Source organism: Falco peregrinus, chromosome 11 (genome assembly GCF_023634155.1).
Source record: "Falco peregrinus isolate bFalPer1 chromosome 11, bFalPer1.pri, whole genome shotgun sequence".
Taxonomy (NCBI): Eukaryota; Metazoa; Chordata; class Aves; order Falconiformes; family Falconidae; genus Falco; species Falco peregrinus.
In genome coordinates, this window is record NC_073731.1 from 1,467,566 (window position 1) to 1,481,131 (window position 13,566).

At 49.0% G+C, this 13,566-nt stretch overlaps 1 protein-coding gene across 1 annotated transcript in view; it reads right to left on the minus strand.

Annotated features, from left to right (window-relative positions):
• BUB1 (BUB1 mitotic checkpoint serine/threonine kinase) overlaps positions 1 to 12,862 on the minus strand; it is a 34,278-nt gene extending 21,416 nt beyond the window's left edge. The window contains exons 1-15 of the mRNA XM_055816213.1: positions 12,457 to 12,862; positions 12,197 to 12,279; positions 9,577 to 9,691; positions 8,821 to 8,949; positions 8,461 to 8,577; positions 7,220 to 7,338; positions 6,940 to 7,041; positions 5,640 to 5,766; positions 4,671 to 4,872; positions 3,874 to 4,018; positions 2,101 to 2,286; positions 1,584 to 1,648; positions 1,212 to 1,299; positions 853 to 922; positions 67 to 286 (exon numbers count right to left, since the gene is read on the minus strand). Coding sequence (XP_055672188.1) covers positions 67 to 286; positions 853 to 922; positions 1,212 to 1,299; positions 1,584 to 1,648; positions 2,101 to 2,286; positions 3,874 to 4,018; positions 4,671 to 4,872; positions 5,640 to 5,766; positions 6,940 to 7,041; positions 7,220 to 7,338; positions 8,461 to 8,577; positions 8,821 to 8,949; positions 9,577 to 9,691; positions 12,197 to 12,279; positions 12,457 to 12,477 — 1,789 coding nt within the window. The 5' untranslated portion in view covers positions 12,478 to 12,862. The remainder of the gene's footprint in view (positions 1 to 66; positions 287 to 852; positions 923 to 1,211; positions 1,300 to 1,583; positions 1,649 to 2,100; positions 2,287 to 3,873; positions 4,019 to 4,670; positions 4,873 to 5,639; positions 5,767 to 6,939; positions 7,042 to 7,219; positions 7,339 to 8,460; positions 8,578 to 8,820; positions 8,950 to 9,576; positions 9,692 to 12,196; positions 12,280 to 12,456) is intronic.
• Positions 12,863 to 13,566: the final 704 nt, after the last annotated feature.

Below are 13,566 nucleotides of genomic sequence, written 5' to 3' on the forward strand. Positions count from 1 at the left end.
GTGCAATACAAGGGGAAGAGCACGGATCACTGCACTCTCGTTTGAACCTTCCGCCACAAAGGATATCATGCCACTGATTGACTACAGTGAGCTCCATCAGGACAATGAAGGACGATGCAAAGTTGTTGAAATTATTCTTGCAGTATTTCCCACGGGCAAACAGAGAATCCTTGAGAGCTGGGTTTCCGCATTCCAGGGCGTGAGGAGCATTTGAGTTTGCAGGAAAGAACTGGATTTTCCCATAGAACAACTCCATGCCAATGATAGCAAATATACAGTACACAACCTGGGAAGAGAAACCCCATTGCCTGCTTCTCCAGTGACCAGCAAGCTCCACAGCAATTTTAGAGTTCCAGCAGGTTTTCCAGTTTTTACAGAGCCAGCAAGCAGCTGAGGGGCAGCACAGAGTCCAAGAGACCCAAGCCACTGGAGAGCGATTACCAGGCAGGAATAAATAAGCCAAGAACTACAGCCCAAGTACATAGAAATGAAGTATTCTCAAATCATAATAGAAGCTATTTTTAGGGAGTTATTAGAGAAACAGATTTCTCATTCAGCTTCTTGCCCAAACCATAGTTTGATTTCTCACAGTGTGAGACCCAGACCGCAGAGAACATCTTCACTGCCCCATGGAGCAAAGAAGGATGTCCTGACCCGGCAGCCAGCAGGAACCCAGCCCCTCTGCACACATTTACTCGTGCAATGACCAAGGGTCAAGTGGACACTTACAGTTTCAAGGGCCCGCCATCCAGAAATTTGCATTTATCCTCTTGGAAACAGCATGAGCCTGAGACTTAAGACACATTCCTGTAAAACTGGAGTGCTTTGAGCTAAGACACCATGATTTCTTACCAGAGTCAGCCCACCAAATGTCAACATTGTTGGTACGATGTTTATCAGCGTGTTCATGATGACCCGGAACCTACAGCAAACGATTCACGACAACACCTGGTGTGGGGAGGCTCTTATAAAGGCCATGCCCATGCTCCCCACATGTCTTTATAAATAAGGAACCCTCCAGAGAGGCTGCTGGGCTTGCCCCAGGCATGCTGGGACAAGGCCTTGGGCTGCTTTGTTGAGTGGCCATGGTCAATCCAAAGTAGCCATGCAGAGCAACTCAAGGCACTGCCTTGGCCAGCTTCTGACACAGCCTGCCCACCCTCATACCCTGCCCCAAACCAACCGTATCCCTATCCCATTCTCTTCATTACCTTTGAACGCTGTCAACAATCCTTATTAGCCTGAGGACCCTTAAGATGAAGACAATATCCAGGATCTGTTGGCTGTTGTACTTTGTGGCTGAGAAAGAAAGAAAAAAATAATTGGTTTGTTATGAAAAATAATCAGGGAAGCATAGAGATAAAGCATGTTCTTACATTTGTTACAATTATGTCCTTGTTAAACATATATATAACAAGGTAGCTATAAAAAAAAAAACCAGAACAGACTGGGTTAGTTCTTAGACACCCTATAGGAAATTCATTATCTTGTCAAAAAGTCTCCCAAGCCTGAGGCGATAGCAAAAGACTACTCAAGACCACCGAGTTTCCCAGATGCATGCAGACTAGTTAAGCTGCACTTACTCGATTTCAGGGTGGTATTGAGTATCGTTGCAGTCAAGGCAGCAAAGATGATGAGAGTATCAAACCTAGCACGAGGGAAGGCAGTGCCGTTAGATTTATGGTGACAGAAGGGGTGCTTAAGCTGCCACATGACAAAAACAAGTAGTGACCCCTCTTCCTCACATCTGCACCACACAGCCCTGCACCATCTCCAACTATTTGCAGGGTGGGAAGATGGGAAAGCTAGGTTTAGGGAAACACTTTCCCCTGCCCAGCCACCATCTTCACATGCTGCAGAGCAACCCCTGACTGAGAGAGCAGAGCAGAGCAGAGCACAGTAGTCTCTGTCAGAGCCAGATTAGGCCACGAAAGAGCACAATGTCCTCTGATGCATCCAATCATTTCAGTTATGCCCTGGCATGTGAGTTAAGCAGCCCATCTCTCCAAGAAACTTTCAGGTTTTGAGGAGCTGAACACAAACACAAAAAGTCTCACAACTTTTCACACCATCTTTAACACAAACATTGATCCCACTTACCAGTTCCAGAACTGATTTTTGCCAAAGAATGCTCTCGGTTCATAAGTATACACTTTCAGGAGTATCTCGGCTATATACAAAGCAAGGAAGACCCACTCCGCGTAAGAAATATAAGGGGTTTCCTCATCCAGAGCAATGAAGATAGCATTTATTAGAATGATTATGTCGTAAGTCCAAACAAATCCCCTGCAAGAAGAAAAAAAAAAATCAGTTTGCCACACCCAAACAGGTAAAAGTTACGCAGTTATTTCAGAAGTTCTTTGCTTCCTGTCTCAAATGCTGCCATTTAGGAAACTATCTTTACCCATCAGTTCTCCCCAAATGTAAGAGTTTAGGAGAAGTTACTGCAGAGTTTAGCTTTGCTTTTGAAGTTCAACAGAAAAAAGAGCACAAGCCTTCAAAGTACACCAGTGTCAATGGTCTCAGTATTAAACAAACTCTTAGAGACTGCTACTGTGTTTCCAACATGCCAAGCAGCATTTCCCAAGCAGAAAGGCTGGATGGGTAAACCAGAAGACTATACAAAATTGGGAGGCGTGGCTGGTACACCCACTGGGTGCGCTGGAGTCAGAGGGACCTAGACATGCTGGGAAAGTGGGCAGAGAGGAATCCCACCATGTTCAAAGCAAAACGCAAGGTCCCGCTCCTGGGGAGGAATAACCTCAGGCACCAGTGCAGGCTGGGAGGTCAATCATCTGAAAAGCAGCACTGCAGAGGGTCTGAGCAGGTCTTGGTTGTCAGATTAAACATGTGCCAGTAATGACTGCTGGTGGCAAAGGCGGCCCAGAGCATCCTGGGGCTACATTAGAGAGTGCTGTTAACAGGTCCAGGGAAGTCATCCCCCCCGCCATCTAGTCAGTACTGCTGAGGCTGCATTTGGAGTGTTGTGTTGAGAACTGGGCTCCCCAGTACAAGAGACATGAAAATACTAGAAGTGAGTGCAAAGGGTCACAAAAACAATTAGGGGATAGGATAGTCTGACATCTAACATGTTGAGAGGGTTGGGATTGCTCAGCCTGAAGGGGAGAAGGGGCAGCTCAATATGCATAAATACCTGATGGGAAGGTGGAGAGAAGATGGAGCCAGACTCTTCTCAGTGGTATCCAGTGAAAGCACAAGAGGCAAGGGGCACAAGTTGAAATACAGGATTTTCCATTTAAACAAAAAAAGGTTTTTTTGTTTGTTTGTTTTAAAACAAGAGGATGGTCAAACACTGGAACAGGTTATATGGGGGTTACGGAATCTCCATCCTTTGAGACACTCAAAACCCAACTAGACATAGCCCTGAGTACCCTACTCTAGCTGACCTTGCTTTGAGCAGGGGGTTACACTAGACCGTTTCTAGATGGTCCTTCCAACCTCAGTAGTTCTGCAATTTTGGGAAGACTCAGATCTCTAGCTCTAGCTCACAGTACCATCTCGGTAAGAGCTGATGAAGCAGCACGATGCAGCTTTGCTGCAGAGACTGCTGAGGTAAGATCACCTTAAAGTGAAGCGTTTAGTCTGGTCCTTCAAGGCACATGAAGAATCTGAGTAAGTGGGACTGGAATAGGTATGGACTTACCAACAGCCAAGTCTAGCTTCTCCACAACACTTAAGGTCACCTAAGATCAGAGCTGGTCCACAGAACACTTGAAAACTGAACGCCTGATGTTTGCCTAAACGCACTTTGTGCTTTCCAGCAGGACACCCAGATAAGCTTTTGCTTGCACCACCGCTGCTCTGCAGCCCTTTGAATGTTAAGAGCTGCTTCCTCCACCAGCAGAGGCTTACCTGTGCCTAACCATGCTGCGCAGGAACCGACTTGCTGCTGACTTGTATACACGAGGCATCCACTGCCCCAGCGGATGGCTGCGTATTTTCAGAGTAATCACCTGGATGTTGAGGAGATCTGCCAGTTGTACAAAGGACTTCTTGTCTGTAGCAGAGGAGAGCACTACACATCAGTCTGCTGTCATTAAAAAAAAGACACCATCTGGCAAACGCAAACCCATATGCACATGAATTGCAGCAACCTGGACTCAGTATCTGTTTATGGCAGCAGGCAATGCATGTGCCCACAGGACAGGCTGCACTCTGTACTCAAACAGCTCCTGTGCCCCATTCCTGGGGGGACTGGCTCAAGCCACAGGCCAACAACCAACACAAACCTTTAACAATCAGGATGGGCATAAACTAGCATGACTGACCCATCTCTCCTGATATCCTGTCTCCAGCAGGAGCAGGGCAAGAGGCTCTAGAGGACTGTGAGGGAAGCCACATTGCTTGGCAGAATCTGGTAACAAGGGAGGCTTTCCTTGCCCTGTGCTGACAACAGGAGGTCCTGTTTGCCATGGTGAGCTTGGCCTGATCTCAAATGGCTTTGAAGAGCCACCCACAGTGTACACGACGTGGGCTACAGCACAGGCAGAAAGAACACCTTTCAGGACTTAAGCAGTCCAGAGGGAAGCAGGAAGAGGGGCCTAGAGTCCCTCTGGGTCCATTACAAATGACCAGTCCCAGTGCCAAAACCCTTGAAGCAGCAGGCTCCTGACCACAGGCTCTCCCCAGTCCCTTGACCCACTGCTCACCTATGAAACCCTTCTGCTCATCATCCGAAATGCGTAGCAGCAGCTCTCGGTGGGAGTTGCTGGTATCAGGAGCCACCAGTTTGACAAGCTGTTTCCACCGGGCTTCTCTAACCACAAACTGTGCTCCCTCCTCTTCCTTCAGGAGGTTGAAGGCCTCTATCATCTTGCGGTGCTTCATGTAAGCAAGCTTGCGGATCTCATTCTAGAGAGATTATTGTGATTCAGGCAATGGCAGTCACCCTTTCCCCTTTTTGCTTTTAAATATCTTATTTTCATGGCACAGAGATGCAAGAAGAGACTCAGAGGAACACAGTTGGAGTGGTATTAGACACAATGAGTACAGCACAGTCAGCGGGGATGATGAGAAATGCTATTTAACAGGCAGCCATGGGCTCTCTTGCACAGCACACTGGAAGTATCAACAGATTGCTTGCTGCTGGGAGATGCGTTGAAAAACCGGAAGAAAAGACAAAGGATAGTCCCTAACAGGAAGGAGATGTAAAGATCACAGGATCTGCATGTCCACAGGTCACAGAAGCAAAGAGGATGTGCCCACACATGCTTCCCATCCGTAAGTGAATACTGCTGAGAACAGGGGTGGAGATCCGCTTCTGCACATGATTACAAGCAGGCTGAAGAACCTTATACCCTTAGGAGACCAGCTTCTGGGAAGACCTAGCAGCCTGCTTACTGAGAAAGAGCCAGTTCCTTCATGGGAACACTCAGGAATTCCCAGCTCTCACCTTTTGATCACAAGTACCAAACCACACCTACTCAGTTTGAGCAGAAGCAGCAAAGAGTAACTATTTAATTTGGCCTCCCTTTAAGTTCCCTTTGCTTTAAGGGCACACGCAGTGGCATAAAAAGCGTGCCGTGCACTTAGAGCCAACTGAAAACAGGTATTTCCTTACAAGGTTATACAGAACAGCAGGCAGTCACCAATTGCAACTCACCCCCTCCAAACATTACCTTGAGGTGTTTTTTGTAGTTATTGTACACAACAGCCAGGAAGAGAGACATGAAGATATAAGTGTTGACAATGACAAAGGCAATGAAGAACAGGGCGTACCATGAGCTGAAGTCAAATGCTGGCATCCTAAAGAAGCAGAGAGATCGCTACATGTTAGGCAGACCAGCAGGAAAATAAAAGAAGCCATAAGAAAACAATCTTCCAGATGGATTTCCAAGTACTGTTTTCAAGAGGCAGATCAAACTTGCTAGATAACAGCCAAGCTAAAACCTGGATTAGCTCCTTTGGAAAACATTTTTTTCCCCGCTAGGTTTTCATCCTGTTTATCAGGCCCTGACTGAAGGGATACAGAAGAGAAAGCACAGACATGAAGTTTCTGTCAGCATGGCTAAATTTAAGTGCAAAGTCTTGAGGTGATGCCTTAGTCAGAAGCTGGTTACTGGCTTTCCAGACCCTCACTGCGCTCAGATCTCCTCTTCTACTTAATCTAGGAAGACTAGAGGCATTTCTCAGTCTAAATGCCCAGGGCCCCTGTAACATTCCAGTTCTGTTCAGCACATCTCCAGTACGAGTGTGCCATTCCTGGCCTGCCCTTCCTCTTTGATGGCACCTTGACAATAAAAGCCGAAATGGGAACTTGGAACAAATAAGGATGTGAAGCCCAACTCTCACATAAGCTTAACACAGCTGTGAAAATTTTAAAAAGTCTGCCTAGAGAGCCCTGCAAATATTATGAAAGAAAAAGACATCTGATGATTAAATCACACCCTTCCTTTCCAGGAAAGGCTTTTAATCCAAAAGCGTGTGTGTTTGTCCCTCTAGTGCAGGGGTCCTCAAACTATGGCCCGCGGGCTGGATACGGCCCCCCAGGGTCCTCAATCCGCCCCCTGGTATTTACAGACCCCCCCGCCCTCCTCCGCCGCGGGCTGGGGGGGGGAAACCAAGCAGTCGCAGATGGCTTCCTGCCACTTTATCCGCGCGCCGGCCCCCTGGTTAAAAAGTTTGAGGACCCCTGCTATAGTGTAAGCCTTCATTGGAAACTGGGTCACTTGGAAAGCAGGATTTTTAATACAGATTTTCTAGAAGTCTTCCTAACCTCAGATCCTGGTTCAGAGCCATTTATACAACAGATAGCTGAGAATTCACGAAACCCTCGCAGGCTGGAAAAAGTAAGAGCCCTGTTGCCACTCTGAAATACCTTGTTGTGCAAGACACAGGATTGTTCTAACCAGAGATCCTGCCACTAGGAGCGGGGCACCAGCATTCACAACAGAAAGACTGCAAGCTCAGCATACTTACATGACATCCGGGCTATTTGCTGCCGTCACCAGCACATAGAGGTCAAACACAATTTCTAGGTAGTTTTTGAAATACGGCATACCTTCTGCCGTCTGGAGATTCCTAGAAGGAAAAGGACAGTCCAAAGTTAAGCACAGAGATCACATCGCACCACAGGAACTACACATATCAGCAGTGCTTGTATTCACTAGTAATCATTTGGAGTTGCCAGATTCTCTCCTGCCCGAAAGTATCACACACATTCTTCCCATCCAGCTCTGAGCAAAAGAAATATTCACACCTCTCACCAAACAGCTTCAAGGCCATGAGGGAGAACATGAGAAGGCTAAACATGAAGAGCAAGAAGACGTAGGTGATCTCTGGCAGTGTGTTGCGGATGCTGCGGAAGGCTCTCCGAATCTGCCAGGGAGAAAGGAAGTGTTTAGAGGCAAGGTGCTACTTGTCTTTCCCCCTTATCAACCCACCTGGATCACACACCTACACAGGGACAGGCAAGCAAAGTGGTTCCACAGGTACACTTCTGTCACAGGGCAGAAATTCTGACCCAGACATGCCAGCTCCGTTCTGCTAAAACCCGTGCAAGGGTATCAGGCCTTTCCTCCTCATTCCCCAGAGGAGATGCAACAAGGGCAGATCCTATCCACACACCACCACAAACTCGGCTAGCCGAGGGACAGAGGGCCCTGCCGCACTGCTGAGATGCTCTTGCTGCAGGGGACCGATCAGGGACAGAAGCCCATCACTTTAGGCCACAAAACACACACTCTGAGCCCAAGAGTTCAACTGCTCCCTGCCCCAGGCCTCCATACCACAACAGCTTATTCATTTCTAAGTCAGGACCAGAACAGTCTTGGGCAGCAGGGCAAAGATCTCCCTGTGACAACAGGAATCAGAGTCCAAATCACCCATCTGGACTGCAAGTTCACCTTCCAAGAACAGCACAACACATGTGGTTGTTCACCTCTGAGACTTCCAGAAATAAGCAACCTGGTCCCTGACCTAGGGAGAAACAGTTTTCTTATCTGCAGCACTGCTCATGCTGACGCCTCCTGAGGACAGCACCTAACTCTGCTTGGAAACAGAGGCTGCTCCTCCCATACAGGCTGGACTAAACACAGCACACAGGCTGACCTTACAAGAAACATTCTTCCTTCTCCTTGCAGTCTTACGCTTTAAGCATGATCTTCCCTAAATAATCACAGCACCATGTTTGGTGAGAACCTCTAGTTCCAAGCATGCTCAGGGTTTTGGACAGCAATAACCCAGCCCGTAGGTACAGGCAGGAGCCCTTTAGTGCTTTGCACAACACCCCAAGCAGCACCAGTGCTAATGCACCCTTTTTTCTGTCTCAAATTATTGCTTTGGGTCACCTCTGAAAGAAACCTTCACTCACAGGAACCTGAATTCTGCCACTTCTGCACAAAAACCTTTCTACTAAATTCCCTATATCTCAGAAAGCAGCAGGCTGTCTAAAAACAGGATCCTGCACCAGGGGTACATCCCACCAGGTCTCTTCCTTACCTGGCGACTCTCTGCAAAGTTGATCAGGAAGATGGGCCTCACAATTCTTGACCATCGAATGCTCCTCACATTGTATATCCTGAGAACCCCACATATGGTCAAGTCTGTTAGGGATAACTGTAGAAGAAAGAAGGAAAATTCCCAGAAGTAATGTCAGAGATGTGTCTAGATGGTGATGACAATAGGGTTATCTGATAGAAGACACGCACAGGTGACAGGTTCATGAGAACAGGCCCAACTGTTGGTTGATTTGACCAGGGCTCTTGTACATCAGGCTTGTTACCAGGAAAGCAACAGGGGGAAAACGCCACCTCCGCATCAGCCACTTCAACCTTGGAGGCTCCCCTAGGCCTAACTCACCAGGATTGCAACCATGATGCAGATGTTCTTGGTATCCTTCCAGAAGACGTTGCGAAGGGTGACTTTTGCAAAATGTACCAGTCGGCCAAAGAACACCAGAAGGCACAACACCTCGACCAGTGAAGTGACCTGCAGAGAGAGAAGGGGCCCAAGTCAGGACAACTGAGAGTGGTGCTAGCCCTTTTCACACAGATGAGGATGTTCAGGCTGGGGTACAGGCAGAGTCAGTATAAAAGTTTTTCCAGCAGGTTTTGCTGTCGACTGTTTCACAGGCTCATGTATCTGGCACTGAGCAATAGCTTCAGGCTTCCTTTTGTGAAATTCCCTGCCACAGGCAGGTTAAAGCCTGTAAATTTGTATTTGCTTAGCACACCTCTCACAAACACACTAGTGCTGAATGAACAAAGGCTACAGAGAAGTCAGTCCTAAGGGCAACACTCCACTTCTGCCTTCAGACATGAGGACTGGGCTCAGGTCACACAGAAGGCTGGAATTGTTCTGAGGTGCAGAAAAGCAATGTGACTTTTTCTGCAGTCACATCAGCCACTGCTGACAGCCACGATGGCTCCCATAGTCCCTGTGTAACTTCTATGCTCTTTTTTGTCCCCATTTCAGTAGAGCAAAGGTATAAACGGAAATATCAACCTCAATTATCTCCCAACACCTCTGACAACTAGTTTCAAGCAAGAAACCCTTGCTTGCTCTACCAAGCAATGCAATGCTGGCTGCATTGCTGCTCCTATGCTGAAAACTTACCAGGAAGGGGAGCGGATACACAGCAGGTTCTTCAAACACCGCAAGGGACAGGTTGAGAAAGATGAAGAAGTAGGTGGCTGTTCGCATAATCCAGTGGTTATAGAGATAATAAAGCCTGTAGAAAGAAGGCAGTGGCACCATAAATAAAGGCCTCAGTGCACATACCCATGCGCTTACCAAACGCATCTTGGAAGAACAGCGCACACTGTCCCAACGAGTCATGGAGGAAGAAGGGTAACAGCAGCACAATTTCTGCCAGCCAGGGATTTGGCAATTTGTTTCCTGGCCCTTTCTTATAGCATCATAGCCAACGGATGCCATACTCCCTTTCAGGGAGGAAAAAAAATCCAGGAAGGTGCAACACAGGTGTTCTCCAGTTCAGTTTAGGACTGCAACATGCAGATTTGCTAAAGCTGCTTCCTTTTTGTAATTACCTTGTTCCTTAATTTGAGTGCAAACTTCTGCTAAGCTCAGGTATCCACAGGACACACAAATTAAGTCTGATCAGTTATCTAGCATCCTTTTTTCTTTCAGGTTAAAAAGCAAAGAGATAAGAAGAGCCACCAAAGAGAAGTATGGACTTGCACAGCAATTTTTTTTTTTTTTTCATACACAGGTCAAGCAGCACTCTAACTCCTACAGCAGCAAAACCTCTGGTGAATGCTAGCAAAAACCATGAACATGTCCAGCTCAGCCTCCCACAGGAGGTTTCACACTATGGCATACAACAGTGGCTCCTTTAGGGAGATGCAGAGTAGCTCTATAGAGCATGTAGCTTCCCTGCCAATAAAAAAACCCTGCCAACATTGCCAAAGAGTCACCTCAGCTGCCAATTAACCACCTGCATAAACACTACAGGGCAGGCAATTACACAGATGACATGATATTATCCCCTTAATTACACCATCAAGACACAACCATGTAAAACCTAATAATTTCTATTAGTTATACTAAGCCTACTTGGGCAGGTGTCCTGGTTTTGGCTGGGATAGAGTTAATTTTCTTCCTAGCAGCTGGTACAGTGCTGTGTTTTGGATTTAGTAGGAGAATAATGTTGATAACACAGTGATGTTTCAGTTGTTGCTAAGTAGCACCTACTCTAAACCAAGGACTTTTCAGTTTCCCATGCTTGGCCAGCGAGGAGGTGCACAAGGAGCCGGGAGGGAGCATAACCAGGACAGCTGAGCCGAAGGGCTGTCCCATACCACAGAACGTCAGGCTCAGTATATGAACCGGGGTGGGGTGGGTGCGGGGGTGTGTGTCTGGCTGGGGCCTGCCGATCGCTGCTTGGGGGCTGGCTGGGCATCAGTCAGCGTGGGGTGAGCAACTGTATTGTGCATCACTTGTTGCTTTTTTTCTTTTTCCCTTGTATTTTACTCCTCTTTCTCCATCTCCTCTTCTTTACAGTTACTATCGTTGTTGTTATTTTAATTATTGAATTGTTCTTATTTCAACCCACAGGTTTTATCTTTTTCTGACTCTCCTCCCCATCCCACCAAGGTGTCACTGAGTGAGCAAGGAGCTGTGTGGTACTTAGTTGCCAGCTAGGGTTAAACCACACCAAGATTATATGCACACACTCAGTTTTTTTCCGAATCAGACAGGCACCACAACTATGCAACAGCATGAACCTGCTCAAATCCTTTATAACAAACATACTTAACTATACTTGCATCTCCAAAATGTCCAAGAAACTTCATTAGCTAAGACACAAGAAGTAAGAGGGAAGGGTTTTGTGGGGAGGGCTACAGGACCCATTAATGCTCACCCACCGCTTTGCTGGCAGTCTGTTGTATCACCTTTCCTTTCTACGCTAGCCACTTTCTCTTAAGTTTTACACGTGGCAGGCGTTTGCCTAAAGCAGCCCCAACCTGAAGGAAAAGTCACTTCTCTGAAGTTGCTCAGCCTCTTGCCAGCAACTAAAAGCAAAGAGAGTCACCACTGCAGGTAAAAACATTCTTGACTCAGGGCACTTATTGCCAATTAACGTAACCTTTTAATTACTGCTGCCCCTAGCTAGCAGCAACCACCCTTTCTGAAGCACACCTGAGCAGAGGTGCCATACATTCCTTTGATTAGCCGAAGTTTTGGTGTTGCATTGGGCTGGTGTCACCTGCTGCCAAGCCAACCTGTAACAGCTGCGATGGCCTGGGACAGGGCTGTTCTCCCACACAGGCCAGCTGTGCAGCCCCCTGCTGCCGAGACCCTGCCTCTTACACCCAGCACAGCCACGCTCCAGCATGCCCTCCCAAGCTTGGTGAGGGCTGACCAAGCTTCCAAAACTCTTCATCCCCACAGAGCGCTGCAGCTTGAAAGTTTTTTCTTTCCCTCCAACAAAACCCAAGTTTTTATTTCTTGTCCCATCCTCAACACACAGATGCACCGAGCCCCATTTAACACACACACTTCAGTTTAAATCTAGTTCTTTGCATCCTGCCCACCCAACGTTCTCAGCATCCAGCTGGAGAACCCGAGGTCTCCCGCCTTGCCCTTCACCTTTTTTGGCTGTTGCTCTTTTGACACAGTTGCAGTGGGTTCTCCCCCGCCCAGCTTGAGACCAGCACAGAGCCCTGCCCCAAGGTGATGGCGCGGGTGTTTGCGGGCACGCAGAACTCCTTACCTGACTGCCTCTGGGGAGGTTTTAAAAGGGATATTTCTGTTGTACTGCGCATCAGAGACAAATGCTGCTGCCAGCAAGAGGTCCTGTGGAAAAGGGAGAAGTGCAGCTGGTCAGTAGGTGCTGGAGCTTGAAACGAACTCCGAGCAGAACCCGAAGAGGCTTCCTTCGGGGCGCTTCTCGCCTCTGTAGCGTGCCCAGGGCTCGAGGGACGGCGCAGCTTCGCGGACCCCCCCCCCCCTCCCGCCGGGCCACCCCGCTACCTGCGACGCCGCCTCCGCCATGGCGCGGGCAGACGCGCCCCGCGGCCCCGCCGCCTTTAGCGGCCCCGCCCCGGCGGAAGCGGGGGCGGCGCGAGCCGAGCGGCCGGGATGGCGCTGGAGGCGCTGCGGCCGCGGGCCGTGCGCTGGGCGCTGCTGGCCGCCTTCGCCGCCGGCGTGCTGGTGGGCTGGCAGGCGGGCCGGGCCCGCCGCCGCTTCCTCCGCTGGCGCCAGCGCCGCCTCCAGCGCCGCCTCGCCGCTGCCCAGCAGCAGCTGGAGGCGGCCTGAGCCCGGGGGAGCCGCGCTGCCGGGAGCCTTCTGCCCTCCCGGCCCTCGCACGGCCCTCTGGCTGTCCCCTCCGGCTGCCTCACCGGGTTTGGGAGGTCGGTGCAACCCTCCGGCTGTTCCCCTCCAGCAGCCTTGCCAGCATTGGGAAGTCAGCGCGACCATCCGGTTGTCTCCTCCAGCAGCTTCACCAGGTTTAGGAAGTCGGCGTGACCCTCCGGTTGCCCCCTCTAGCAGTCTCGCCAGGTTTGGGAGGTCAGCGTGACCCTCCAGTTGTCTCCTCGAGCAGCCTCGCCAGGTTTAGGAAGTCAACACGATCCTCTGGTTGTCCCCTCCAGGAGCCCCACCTGGGTGGACACTCTGTGAGCAGAACTGGCTTTGCCCCACACTGCCGTCGGAGCTAGTTTGAAAAGGGGTGGTGAAAGCAATGTTGAAGCGCTGCTGGAAAAGGATGGCATCCGTGGAATGCTGGGGACTCTCTTCTGTCCTTTAGATGACAAGATCCTGAACTGTGGGAGACTTAACAACATACTGAGGATGCAGGAACGATGACACCAAACATACTTCTGTATTTCTCGAGGTTGTCTGTGTTGCCTTGCTTTAGGTCTGCTACAGAGATACGCTGCTCTGCCCTGGCCAAGGAGTGCTGCCGATACGTTAAACTGGCAAAAAACGTGACACGATGTTCCTGGATGTGTTTGTTTCTCTGCTAAGCAGCATACCTTACAGGTGCTTGTAACGAGTGACAGATCTCGGTATGAAAGTGTGCACATGAAAAAAAGAACTGGGGACAATTAAGTGGTGAAATAGCTGCATGCATTGGTAGAA